The sequence below is a fragment of the Eleutherodactylus coqui genome, chromosome 2, assembly GCF_035609145.1.
Source record: "Eleutherodactylus coqui strain aEleCoq1 chromosome 2, aEleCoq1.hap1, whole genome shotgun sequence".
NCBI classification, from domain to species: domain Eukaryota; kingdom Metazoa; phylum Chordata; class Amphibia; order Anura; family Eleutherodactylidae; genus Eleutherodactylus; species Eleutherodactylus coqui.
Genome location: NC_089838.1, coordinates 185645340 through 185659594, shown reverse-complemented (window position 1 = coordinate 185659594; position 14255 = coordinate 185645340). Strand labels below are relative to the sequence as shown.

General features: G+C 45.0%; 1 protein-coding gene and 1 long non-coding RNA gene across 2 annotated transcripts in view; one reads left to right on the top strand and one right to left on the bottom strand.

The window, feature by feature from the left end:
* The window catches only part of LOC136612021 (uncharacterized), a 516282-nt gene that overhangs the window by 19683 nt on the left and 482344 nt on the right, over positions 1-14255 (bottom strand). The window lies entirely within an intron of this gene.
* The window catches only part of CDC123 (cell division cycle 123), an 81428-nt gene continuing 67207 nt past the window's right edge, over positions 35-14255 (top strand). The window contains exons 1-5 of the mRNA XM_066592061.1: positions 35-269; positions 2536-2607; positions 4992-5052; positions 11064-11096; positions 11217-11312. Coding sequence (XP_066448158.1) covers positions 196-269; positions 2536-2607; positions 4992-5052; positions 11064-11096; positions 11217-11312 — 336 coding nt within the window. The 5' untranslated portion in view covers positions 35-195. The remainder of the gene's footprint in view (positions 270-2535; positions 2608-4991; positions 5053-11063; positions 11097-11216; positions 11313-14255) is intronic.

The window sequence follows — 14255 nt, the reverse complement described above, 5'->3', positions numbered from 1 at the left end:
ACTGTGGTGATACTCCAGCCCGCAGCCCCATGTGTATGGCGGCACATAGAGTCCGTCACTGAGCGGCTCCCCAATGCCTCATAAGAGCCCCGTGTCTCCTAATGCACATGAGTGACGGGCGGACCGGTGTTGTTCGGTATAGGTTTCCCCGGAAGATAATTGAGCTGGGACACTTCCTGTCCTGTTGCTTTCAGCATGAAGAAGGAGCAAGTAGTGAACTGTCAGTTCTCAGTGTGGTATCCCAGGTTCAAAGGACGCAGCATCAGGAGGTGAGACCGCTAGCGTGCAGCGCCCCCTATAGGCACTGTGTGGCTCAGACTGGTGACCGAGGAAGAGTAGAACAAGCCTAGAACCGCACTGCTGCTCGTCTCACTGCAGCACCAGGGAGCCGGTACTGCAGTCTGTAATAATACACTGCAATACGGCCTTCACATAGGATGTTATGGACACGAAGAACTCCAAGTCCTTGTCCTCAGGCCGCTCCCACACACGCTGTTCATCATGGCGTTTTACTGTAGTTTTAATCGTCATTTTTGTACGCAGGTTACTGCGCTCTACAGCGTTTTTAACGCACCCATCATTCTGATAGGTGATGAAGTGCATGCAAACGCGCCAAAGTAGAGCAGACAGCGTTCAAACGTTCAAGCTCATGTCTGCAAGGCCCCATTAAAATACATGGGAACATTGTGCTGCGATTTAGAGTGCCGTTCAAAACCCGCAGTAATCGCAATAAAAAGCGCGTGTGACAGTGACCTTGTGGGGAGTCCGCGGCTGCCATATTGGTGTGCGCCAATTCCATAGGAAACCGTGTAACCTGTCAAAATATAAGACCTCCACTGAAAATAAGCCCTAGCTACACTACATGATTAAAACAAACAATACTTACCTAGTAGACGGTGTTCGGGTCCCTCGCGCTGCGCTGCTGCTCCTGCATGCCGACAGAGCAGTTCTTCCTGGTAGCAGGACTTGAATACCCCACCTCCAGCAAGCTGATGCTCTGATTGGCTGATGCGGCGCTCAATGAACCAATCGCAGCCGTTCAATGATGTCATCGTCTTTTGGAGATCTCTTATGTCTGCTTTGATAAGTAATATTCTCCTCTGAGCTGGACCGCTCAATCCTTGATGTGTCCGCAGTGAATTCTGATACTTCCAATGCCAATGAAGAAAAAGTAACTTTTGTGTTTGAGTTGTTATTATCTCTTCCTTTTCTACACTTGATTTTGGTTTGTTGTATCAGAGATTAGTCTTCCAATTATAGACCTGATTATTGGTATAATCCCTCTGGTCTCTAGCAAACCTGATTTTTTTTTTTCTATATCCATTATGGTGCTTTTAAGTTTGGCTACATTTTCATTCATTTCCATTACATTGTAGTCAGGATAATCCTTTATTTCACTTATTTAGTCTTGGATTGCATTTATGTTGTGCATTGAATATTTTGATGTATGCTGTTCTTGCTCCACAATCAGTTCCATTGGATAACGGCGATCATGTGACTGGGAACCCCATACAGCGGTCCCTGGTGATATCTCTCTGCTCCCACCTGCTCATACTAGCCGGGAGCAGAGAGATTTTAAATCTCCCGGGCCGCGAGCCCTTCTGTGCACATGCAGAAGGCGACGTCAGGTCCTGGAAGGACCAGAATGTTGTGGGTCAGCGCGGAAAATGGGGGTAAGTACTTTCAGCTCCCCTAATGGATCCGATCCATGAGGGAAGCTGATCTTTAATGTTATTTAACTTTTTTTTTTACACTTTTACGTGGTTGCTGTTATCCATTGGATAACGGTGATGGCATGACCGGGGGTCACTCCATGCTCTCTGCTACCTCCGACAGCATGGAGCTGTCACGTCCACAGGCCCAGCGGCTTTAATCCTCAGGGCGAAAATGTTATTACGTCCCTAAGAATTAAAGACCACAAAGCCAGGACGTAAAAAGGCAATGGGGTGGTCACTAAGGGTTTAAAGAAACAGAAACAAACTGAAAGCTTTTAGTTTTCCTGAAAGCCCATTGAAATCAATGGGGGAAAAAATAGAAATGGTAATTTCCATTTTAAATCTGTTTCTCTGCTCCAAAAATGGAAAAGAGAGATGTGAAGCCCTGAGGCAGATGTGAACATGTCCTAATTGTGCTGTTCTTGCATGATATGTAGTAAATGTGTCGTTCACTTCTATTCTGTTTTCGATAAATTTCTATACAAATCCCCTTGTTAAGAACAGAAATGACGGTGTTTGGTCCCTGGACTGTATCTCATCATAGTCTGAGAACAGAGATCAGATGGTCTCGGAGGATCTGCTCCAGTGGTTGGTGCCTGCTGGGCTGACTTCCAGTGCAGAATATAATGGGGACTGGAATGTCGGGATGCTGGTTTTAGTTCTCATCCTCTATTGTTTTATGTGCTACGAACAAAGCTCCTAATTAGAAGGCTCACCCATTAGTGAACACGGATGAAGCAAGTCTCTTACCTGGAAGTGGTTGTTGTTACCATGTGCTACTTTTGCCATCTTGAACTAATATATAATCTGTCTTTTTTAGTGTTGTTATACCTCTCCCAGAAAATGTAAAGGACTATTTGCTGGATGATGGGACCCTGGTGGTTTCTGGAAGGTAAAGTTTATTGCATATTAATCTAATGCGAAGGCACACAACCTTTTCTGGTTTGTCACATTGAACCATTTCCAGGGGCCGCAATAAAGCTTAAAGGGATATAACGATCTGAGACATTTATGGCATATCAAACGTATGTACTGTAAAATGTCTGCTATGTACAGCTATTACTTCCAGCACCCCCCTCCACCCACTTATCAGGAAGATGGGGATTCCCTTATTCTCAAATCAGCACCACAAAGTGGAGGAGTCCATGCATGTGCCGCTCTCCATTGTGGATTATGGGTGTTGTGGTTATCCCCGAGCGCTTCACTAGTCCCCTAAAATACATTGGAGAGAGTCGCATGCATAGACAGCCTACATCTAAACAGGGGTTAAGGGACCTCCTGGACTTCCTGATATGGAGGGAACCAGAGATGGCTATACAATGCGCCATGAGTATCTGTCTCTTTTTATTTCCCCAAAACATAAATATTTATAATATTCAGGTGGTATAAACACGGCAATAGCCTGCAAGATGGCGTTGAATGGTATATATTTTAAAAGTGGTGACCCATAACTCACAAGTACCCAGTGTGGCATCCAGCAGCAGAGTGAGTGCACCCTACTACTGCCCTAGTTCGGGGGTTATACTTAAGTGGAGCCACGGGGAAATGACACTATTACATAAGTGAAACCATGGGGGGGAGGGGGGGGTCACTATTACATAAGTAGGGCCACAAAGAGGATGAGACACTACTACATACGTATGGCTACTTAAGGGGACATTTTCATTTAAGTGGGGCCACAGAAAAGAGATAATGTACTTATGTAAGGCCACATAAGAGAACACTATTATCTAACTGGATTCTCAGAAGGGAGTCATTATTCCATACGTAGGACCACAAACAGAAGTACTATTACCTAAGTGGGGCCCCAAAATGGGGATACTGTACTTATGTGGGTCCACAGAGAGGAGCAGTGTTACTTGGAGGGGCACTCTTTTCTTGTGGGGCCATAGGAGGGTCCCTAGTTTTATGGGGCAGCACTAAAAGGCCTTGGGTTAGCAGCAGGATAGGGAGAGTGTGCAGAGAACCAAGATGCAGAAGAAAAATGAAAGTAGGCAATTACATTTGAAAATGCACATCACCTGTGATCACTGGAGGTAACTGCGTTCTTTGGAGTTACAGTAGAGCTGAGTTAATGTATCTAAGGCCTCATGTCCATGGCTGAATAGGATTCCGCATGGCAGAAGACACTGCGGGACTTCTACTTACCTGTCCAAGTCTTCTCTCTTCTTTACTGCACCATCGCACATGCACAATGGAGTTTTGTTTTTTTTAAACTCAAGCTTTCCCGCAGAATGCACGGCTAGTACACACTTATGCACCCAACAGTCATGCTGTATAAAGGTCCTTTAACCCCCTCTCCTTCCAGTTCTGGGGCAGAATTTTGGCCCAAATGAGAGGGTCCCTTTAATGCTGTCCTATCCCTGTTGTCGTTGCCTTTGGAATGCTGCTGTAAAACATACACAGAATATAATAAAATATCAGTTTGCAGTGTTACTGTTCCAACAGAGCAATACTTACAACTTCTTTGCTACTTTAAGTCTGGTTTAGACACCATGATTATCGCTCAAAAGATGTCTTTTGAGCGACTTTTGAGCTATAATCATTGTGTACATTTACAGGGCAAGGTGATCAAATGTTGAGTGATCACTTTGCGCTCCGAGCAGGGTATGCAGAAAACAAGTGGGGCCGCTTGTCTTCTGCACCCAGCTGTTTTCTGCTTGGAGCGCCCGGCTGTTATACAGCTGAGCAGTCCGAGCGGGGTATGCAGAACACAGTTGGACCGCTGTATTCTTCATACCCCGGCTGTTCACGGAGCGCTCAGCTGGTATACAGCTGTGCGCTCCATGTGGGGTATGCAGAACACAGCTGCAACATTAGTATCAGCTGTATTCCACTGAAGGAAAACGATCAGCGATTTCCTTAACAAAAACTACACGATGTCAGTGCAGTTAGACACAACGATTATTGCTCAAAAGACGGCTTTGAGTGATTTATTATTTTTTTTTATTTTACCGAAAATCGTCGCCTAAATCAGCTTTTAGGCTCTAAGAGCAGTTTATTTTTTGCCACTTCAAAAATACATAGTAACATAGTATGTAAGGCCGAATGAAGACAATGTCCATCTAGTTCAGCCTTTTTAACCTCCTTGTTGATCCAGAGGAAGGCAAAAACCCAAGAGGCAGGAGCCAATTAGCCCTATTGGGGGAAAAAATTCCTTCTCGACTCCCTACTGGCAATCAGACTAATCCTTGGATCAACCTCTAATAGTTCCTACCTGTCTGTATAAAATGTTTTGAGTAATTTTACATTTTTTTCCCCCTTTTTCTTGTACAGGCAAGATTCTGTAGGATGTTCCCAGCCGGACCTCAACAGTGATGAGGAAGAAGAGGTGCAGGTAGGGTGTTTATACACTGTTCGATGGATTTTGGTGTTATACTTCACCAGTATCCTCTCCTACAAGCCCTTTATCCCGTCAGTGAAAAGAGGCAGAATTAGGGCGGGTGTATATTATAAAGTGGTACACTGTTTCTATGTATAGAATTTCTTTATTTTATGACACTTCCGTAGGCTGGGTGCACATCAGTGCTCAGAATGGAGCTTTCTGTGGTTTTTTTGTCACATACTTCATGGGACACAAACAGGAACTATTCAATTTCTCTTCTGTTTAACACAACTGTGTAGTTGTAAAGCAGAGCTACATTTCAAACAAACAAATCGGTTAAAAACTGATTATAACAGATGTGTAGCTGATGCAAACTAAATGTAACTATCCGTTTTTCTCATAGATCCATTTGCATCTGATGAATGTCAGTTTTTTTGGGGGGAGAAAAAAAATGGATCTGTTAATGACAAATATAAGAACGCTATTCAGAACTCAGCCTTAATTTGCAAACAAGCCTAATGCACCTATAAGTTAGGCTACATGCACATGGGCAAGTGTAATATTGGTGTGAGATACTCGGAGCGATATCGCATTTGCAAACCAGTGATTTTTCTATGCGAGTGCAATGCATTTTTCCCTTTGACATCATGACAGCATACACCTGGAGGTTGCTCACCTGCTGACCTGATGGGACAGGAAAAGGCAGAGCATAAAAGGCACCTCCCCTCCACCAAACACCAGTGCTTTTCCTGTCCCTTCAGGACAGCAGCGGCAGAGCTGCAGCGATGCTGTCCCATGCCGGAGGTTCCAGGGCTTACTGGTGAGCGGCGGCATCTCTCCTGGCAGCCCCGGTTGCCCCAGTGGGAAGTACCTCATCTGGGAGCTAACCGGGGACTGCGTGGGCCTGGGTCCAAGTACGAGCTTTCCGGCACCACTGCGGCCGTCATTTAGGCAGCGGCCGCCATCTCTGGGTCCAGGGCCGAGCAGCAGCATTCCTCAAGGGGGTGTGGCCTTGGCAGAGCGCCGGGAGTGACGCAGTGACGTCAGACGCTCCGCAAGGGGGCGTGGCCTAGCGGAAAGTGGGCGTGGGCTGGCGCCGGATTCAATTTTTAAAGCTCCTCTGCACCAGGGAAGTGGCTGGTTTTTTCTTCGCGCCAGGAATCGATCCTAAGTACAGGAGTTGATCCCACAAGCGCAGGATGTCGGCCAGAGAGGACCCAGAGAATCTCCAAACTGTAAGTGGTCCAGTGGGCCAACCTACAGACACCTGCACTACATACACTTCCTGACTAACAGAGTTCTCCCTTGTCATTTTAGGACAGGGATACTCGAAAACCTAGGGAGGCTAGGAGGAGGAGGAAAAAGTGTCCAGTGTGCTTGGCCAAACTCGACGACAACTACACCAAAACATTATGTGCCATTTGCTCTGCAAAAGTTCTGCAGGAGGAAAAATCTTCCCTTATGTCCGAAATTCGGTCGGTTGTCCGGGAAGAAGTTCAGTCCTCCCTCTCGGACCTCCAACCTGGGCCCTCAGGGGTTACACGAAGGTCTGCTCCGGCTGTGTCAGAGTCCGACTCTGACATGGCGGAAGATTTGGAGTATGATAATCTTGGGGAAGTGTTGCAGGAGGAGAAAAAGTACCTTTTTTCCACCGCTGACATGGATCAACTTTTAAAAGCTGTACATAGAACCATGCAGGTGGAGGAAGATGTGCAGCAACCCCGCACAGCGCAAGACGATATGTTTGTGGGATTGCTTCCACAACGGAAATCTTCGTTTCCTGTAAATGCCACACTCAAACAACTAATCCTGAACGAGTGGGATTGTGTGGATCAGGCTCCGCTAATCCCTAGGGAGTTCAAGGAGCGCCTTTTATTTGCGGGAAACGAGGTGGCGTTTCTGGACGAAATGCCGAAAGTAGATGCGGCTATCGCTATGGTGTCCAGGAAGTCTGGATTACCGTTTGAAGATACGTCCCACTTAAAGGACTCCTTGGACAATAAAGTGGACATGACCATGCGTAAGGCCTGGTCCACATCCAGCCTTATTATAAAATCCAATATCGCAGCCACTTCTGTGGCTCGCTCCATGGCGGTCTAGCTGGATCAGCTCGCGTCCCTAGTTGACCAAAAAGCCTCCAGGGAAGAGTTTGCGAGCGGCATCCCTCTGCTACAGATGGCAACGGGGTTTCTGGCGGATGCCTCTATGGAAACGGTCCGCTTTGGAGCTCGCATGGCAGCCCTATCCAACACCGCCAGAAGGGCAGTCTGGGTAAAGGAGTGGTCGGGGGACTTAACATCCAAAAACAAGCTGTGTACCCTACCCTTTCGGGGCGCACGCATTTTTGGACTGGACCTGGATCGCCTGCTGGAAAAAGCAGCTGACAAGAACCAGGGACTGCCAGCCATCAGACCGCCCAAAAGACCCTTCACTCCACGTCCCTCGTCTACATACGCTGGGAAAGGGAAGACCGGAAGATGGTCTTATCCGAAGGGTGGAAGGGGTAAGACTCTTATTGTTGTCCCTCAGCCCGCATCTTCGTGGGCGGTAGACTGGCTCGTTTTGCCACTAGTTGGCGTAACATAACGACTAACGAGTGGGTGCTACACCTGGTGGCGGAGGGGTACAAGATCAAACTAGAATCTCGCCCCCCTGACAGATTTATTGTAACCTCAATCCAGTCTCCAGCCCTAGAGCAGGCTCTGTTGAGAGGTGTACAGAACCTGCTGGATCTTGGTGCGGTTATCCCCGTCCCCAAGAAGGAACAGGGTAAGGGATTTTATTCCCCCCTTTTTCTGGTTCCCAAGCCAGATGGCTCCCACCGCACAATAATTAACCTCAAAGAACTGAATAAATTCATTGAGTATAGGAAATTTAAAATGGAGACTATCAGAACTGCAACTCCCCTAATTGACAGGGATAATGTAATGGCTACAATTGACCTAAAGGATGCTTACTTTCACATCCCTATTTACGCCAACTCGCAAAAGTTCCTGAGGTTTGCGCTGAGAATGGAAGGGGAAATCTGTCACTTTCAGTTTATTTGCCTCCCATTTGGAATTTCCTCTGCTCCGCGGATTTTTTCCAAGGTGGTGATAGAAATGGTTGCCTTTTTGCGCAATCGTGGGATTATCATCGTCCCCTACTTGGACGACTTCCTGTTGGTGGCAGATTCCCCGACTATTCTGAGGTCACACTTGGGTTCCACGCTTCAACTGTTTAAGGACCTGGGTTGGATTATTAATGATCTAAAATCCAACATGGAACCAGAAACCAGGAAAAAATTCCTGGGAGTCATTCTGGATTCCAGTCTCCAAAATTCGTCCCTTCCTCCTCAAAGGAAACAGCTTATTTTAGAGGAATGTTCCACTCTCTATAAAAAATCTAGAGTAACAGTAAGAGATGCAATGCGGATCCTGGGGCTAATGACTTCGTGTATTGGTGTGGTTCCCTGGGCCCAGTTCCATAGTCGCGGTCTCCAGTCACTAATCCTTCAGAATTGGGACAAGTTACAGTCCTCACTCGACCAGACAATCTCTATTTCTGCTAAAGCCAGATCTTCACTCCGCTGGTGGTTGTCATCGGACAACCTGTCACGGGCATCCGAATGGAACTTGGACCCTGCAATAATAATCACAACAGATGCCAGCGCCAAAGGGTGGGGGGCCCACTTTGAAGGCGGTCATATACAGGGTACTTGGGACGCTCATGAGAGATCTGGTTCGTCTAACTTTAGAGAACTTAATGCGGTGTGGAAATCCCTACGTAGCCTGCAATCGCTCTTAGGGATGAAGCATGTGAGGATCTTTTCAGATAATATGACGACAGTGTCACTCATTCGCCACCAGGGTACCACCAGGAATCCTCTACTGCAGCGGTTGGCGGGAAGGATCCTTCAGTGGGCGGGACTCACAACCAAGTCACTGTCGGCCTTTCACATAAAAGGAGCCGAGAATTCAGCCGCAGACTTTCTAAGCAGGAAGAAAGTGGACCCAGGAGAGTGGGAACTCCATCCCGAGGTGTTCAGCCTGCTTGTGACGAAATGGGGGGTACCAGAAATAGACCTATTTGCGTCAAGCGCAAATACCAAGTGCCGGCTTTTCTTTTCCCGAGGCGCGGAGAAACAGGCCTTGGGCACGGACGCTCTCTCTCACCCCTGGGTTTGGGACTTGGCGTACACTTTTCCCCCTTTACCATTAATTCCGCTCCTACTAAGGAAATTACTGCGGTCAAGCCTGTCAGTAATTCTGGTAGCACCTTATTGGCCCAAAAGACCTTGGTTTCCCCTCCTGAGATCTCTGTCAGTAGGAGAGCCTTTCCACCTTCCACCAAGACCGGACCTATTGCTGCAGGGCCCTCTTCTTTACCCGGAAGTTCACAAGTTCAGGCTTACGGCCTGGATCTTGAACGGGTAAAATTCTTGGGGAAGGGTCTTTCTCCTAACGTAATTTCCACTATGAAATCCAGGCCCTCTCACGAAGGGCCCCATATATGACTATTCACCCAGACAAAATAGTATTTTCTTTAGACCCGTCCTTTCAGCCTAAAGTCTTGTCAGATTTCCACAGAGGCCAGCCAATAGTCATTCCAGCCTTCTGCCAAGATTTCAAAAACGAAAAGGAGCAGAAGCTCCATAATCTAGATGTCAAAAGAGCTGTACTAGTGTACCTTGAGGCAACGGAAAGTTTCAGAAAGACTGATAAACTTTTCGTTCAATTTCAGGGGCAGGCCAAAGGAAGGGCCGCTTCTAAAGATGCGATCGCCCGGTGGCTCAGGAGAGCTGTCCAGGAGGCTTACAAGGCCAAGAGCATCCCTCCTCCAGATGGATTGAAGGCCCACTCGACGAGAGCGGTGGCATCTTCTTGGGCAGAAAGAGCGCACGCGTCAATCGAGCAGATTTGTAACGCAGCCACGTGGACTTCTAGCCATACTTTTATTAAACACTACAGGCTGGACTTTAAATGTAGTCAGGACGCAACCTTCGGTAGGAAGGTGCTCCAAGCGGTAATCCCTCCCTAAAAAAGCCCATGCCAGTTATTTGGTATTCCTCCAGATGCATGCTGTCATGATGTCGAAGGGAAAACGGGAATTTTTTCTTACCGATAATTCCCTTTCTTGAAGGCATCATGACAGCATACGGGCTTTCCCCCCCCCCCCCCCCCCTACCGACATGGTTACCCTTGTTTTGTCCAACACATGAGGTAATGTGTATGCTTATGTTTCTTTGTCTGAGGTGTGTGATGTCAATAAAAACACACCTTCTGGTTAAGTATTCTGTCACTGTGGTTATTTGGAACGCACTGGTGTTTGGTGGAGGGGAGGTTTCTTTTATGCTCTGCCTTTTCCTGTCCCATCAGGTCAGCAGGTGAGCAACCTCCAGATGTATGCTGTCATGATGCCTTCAAGAAAGGGAATTATCTGTAAGAAAAAAATTCCCGTTTTTTGAGAATTTTGAGAAAAATGCATTGCGGTACATGTGATTTTCATGCACATGAAAATCGCATGTTTCAATGGGGGAAATAAAAAATCGTAATCTCGTGAAAATCACATCAGCATGTGAGTGTTATGCAATTTTTTTCCCCCTCTGATAGAAAATAATGAAAGTCTGTTTTATGTGTCTTGACATGTCCAAATGGTTTCCATATCTTAAAATTCAAAAATATTATCCCAAACTGTGCACAAATAAGGGTGGTTTCACATCAGTGATGGAACCTCCAGTCGGAGGTCCTGTCACAAATCCAGTGCTAAATACCAGAAGGAAAAGGGTTGTGACGGACCCCACTGTGGTCAATGGGGTCTGTTCAGCGCTGTTCAGTTCTTTCCTGAGATGGAGCCATTCAGCCACAGGGATTCCCCTTTCCTGCTCGCCGAAAAGAGTACCGGAACGCTGACGCAGGTATGAAAATGATTTTCCATTTTGTGGTATTTGCGGAAGACCTTTTGATTGCTAGCTGGTTTAGGAAATTGTCTGCTGTGTACACATGTAACAAAATCTCTTTTTTTTTTTTTTTTTTTATTTTCAGTGGTCAGACGATGAAAATACAACAACACTTACGGTTGGTCCTTTTCTTGCATAAATGTTGGCTTTGAACTAATTTTATTTTTAAAGAGAGAATGTTCTGCTGATATTATGTGAAAGTTATGTAACAAAGTCTTTCATACAAACTTTTTCATAGGCACCCGAGTTTCCAGAATTTGCAATAAAAGTACAAGAGGCAATTAATTCCCTTGGAGGCAGTGTTTTTCCTAAGCTGAACTGGAGTTCTCCCAGGGTAATCCTGTTTCACCATATTGCTTATTTTATATACTTATACGGAACATTCAAAAAAAAATTTCTTGCCACCATAAAATATGATTTCAACCCAAGGAATAATGCCCATTTACACGGGCACCTCATCTCCTAAATAATATACTTAATAAAAAGGGATCAAAACGTCTGATATACCCCTAAATGGTTACAATAAAAAACTACAGATTGTTCTGCAGCAAACAAGCCCTCAAAGAGACCCATCAACAGAAAACTGATAAAGGCATGGTTGTCCAAAATGGTGACAGAAAGGATTTTTTTTTTCTAAAGGGGTTTTTATTTTTTAAAAGTAGCACCACAAAACACATATATATATTGGTAGCCAGGAATTTTTTTGACTTTTGACATATACAATCATAGCCTAAACTACAAAATAATAATAATCATACTAACCCCCATACTCCTATATACTTTCTGAAAGTTGATACCTGGCACATTGTCAAAATGTCACTCAACACTTTACACATACAGGCACCTTCATGCAATCTTGCATCCCATACTAATTTTTCATTTATAAAAAATGCTTAAACATTGATATTGGTGGCTAAAATTGTGATCCCAAAAGAAAATGAAATGCACAATCGCTCCCAAAAATAACCACTCAATCTATGCAGAGTCACCACCTAAGCCTCTGACTACATGTACATTTCTTCACAACATCATTAGAACTGGAAAGGCCAAAAATCTGCTTTTTGGGTTTTTTTTTTAAACTCTGATAACTTTAAAAGTAAGAGTCTATAAATTGCAGTAATTACGCACTTTGAAAAATAAGTGCACCCCTAAAACTTATATATTCTCTGAAAGCAAACATAATCATTCCAATAGTCTTGACGGGCTTGACCTTGACGTAAATTTGTGACAAATGCAATTTTTATTTATTCATTGTTTTTATTCATAAAAAGGCATTTAAATATGCATTTGTGCCTAAACCTCATATTAAAGCAGAGATGTACACACAAAAGCAATTTGAAAAGTATGTAAACTTCATATACACCAAAATAATCTACATCAACCAAACCTTAGAGGCTGCAACAGAGGTCATGCAATATTTGGCTGTTATCAACAAATGTGTTAAAAATATACACCACAAACAGCTACTATGTTACCACACTCTAAACGTTTTTTGAAGGCACTCTGCATACTGTGAATTAAAAAAAAACGTAATAATTTAAACACATAACCATTTTCAGGCAACTTTGCATCAAACAGTAATTATAAGGAAAAATTGCATGAAAATATACATTTTCACCAAAAATGCATATTCAAGAAGACCCGTCATGTAAACCAAATGTCTGCAAGAATCTGTAATGGGCCATTTCCACAGGACGATTATTGCTCAAAATTTGTTCAAACGAATGTGAGCGAAAATATTGCAGTGTAAATGCACAGAAATGGTGCAATATTCGTTCGCAGGTTTTTATGCTGACTTTTCAGTGAGCTAAAAAATAAATTGCGGCTTCTCGTCCTGAGTAAATGCTAAGCGTTTCACATAGAAGGTGAAGCACTGAGCGAGAAGCCCGCGATCCCCCCCTAAAGTCTAAGTATAAACGCTCTGCATGAGTGCTGATGACCTTAGGGGTTACGTCAGCACTCCTGCAGTTATTTACCCGACTGTCATCCCATGTAAGAGGGCCACAAGATATGAGGAGTTCACATGTCTCCATTCACAAGTGCATGTGTTTAAAGAAACGCTAAATCTGTGGGAATGCACCAACCAACTTTTGCATGCTTGGAGGGAAAAAAGAATGGACATGTCAATTCTTGACTCAGAAATGGCTTTGGTCAGTTGCACACAGATTTGCCCATCGATTGGGGCTAAATCCTAGTGCATGCAAATCTAAGGCAGAGCTTGGGCTCAGCCATGGTGTTTTGCCGCTGATTAAGTGTCAGAACTAGTGATGAGCGAGCATACTCGCTAGGGGCAATTGCTCGAGTGAGCATTGCCCTTAGCGAGTACCTGCCCGCTCGAGACAAAAGGTTCGGGTGTCGGCGGCGGGAAGGGAGCTGCCGGGGAGAGCGGGGAGGAACGGAGGGGAGATCTCTCTCTCCCTCTCTCCTCCCCCACTCCCACCTGCTGACTGCCGCTACTCACCAATCCCCCGCGCCGGCACCCGAACCTTTTGTCTCGAGCGGGCAGGTACTCGCTAAGGGCAATGCTCGCTCGAGCAATTGCCCTTAGCGAGTATACTCGCTCATCTCTAGTCAGAACCACATTAGAAAACTTTGACACCTCATTTAACCCTTTTAAAGAGACCTTGGGATGGTTTCACACATAGCGTTTTTTTGGAAAACATTTTGCAGTTTTTGTGCAAAAAGTATTTATTTTTTTAAGCCATGGCCAGAATTTGACCAGAAGGATGGTAGATGCAAAACACTTCTCCTTCCTGCTGGATCCATTTCTGAATTTGGCACAAAAACTGCATTCAAAACTGAATTGATGGTTTTCCAAAAAAATACTATGTGCAGCTAAAGTAATATGTATGATTTTTAGATGGGAGGGGGGAAGAGTTGCGTCCTTAAGGGGTTAAAGTTATGACCGCCGGAATGTAAAACCTTCCTTTTTTTCTATGCACATGCTGGGAAGATTTTCAGCTGTGTTCAAAATATTTCTGTATTCCGTGGCACTTTGAGCGTACCAATACTACCAGATTTATGTAGAGAAGAACTTGTCACCATGAGCGCTCATGCAGTGACAGATAATTGAGCCCTGTATGATTTCTTTTTTCCTTGCCTTCCCCTTTAGCACTTTAGCTAAGACCAGGGATTCACCGCCAGATATGCAGTTCACTGGGCATGTAGCATTTGACAAGATCGTCATAAAGACTGTGTTTTTTGACGCAAAGCAAAATTTCTGAATCGGTGACTTTTTGATATGTATTGAATAACATATCAATCACAAAACAATGTA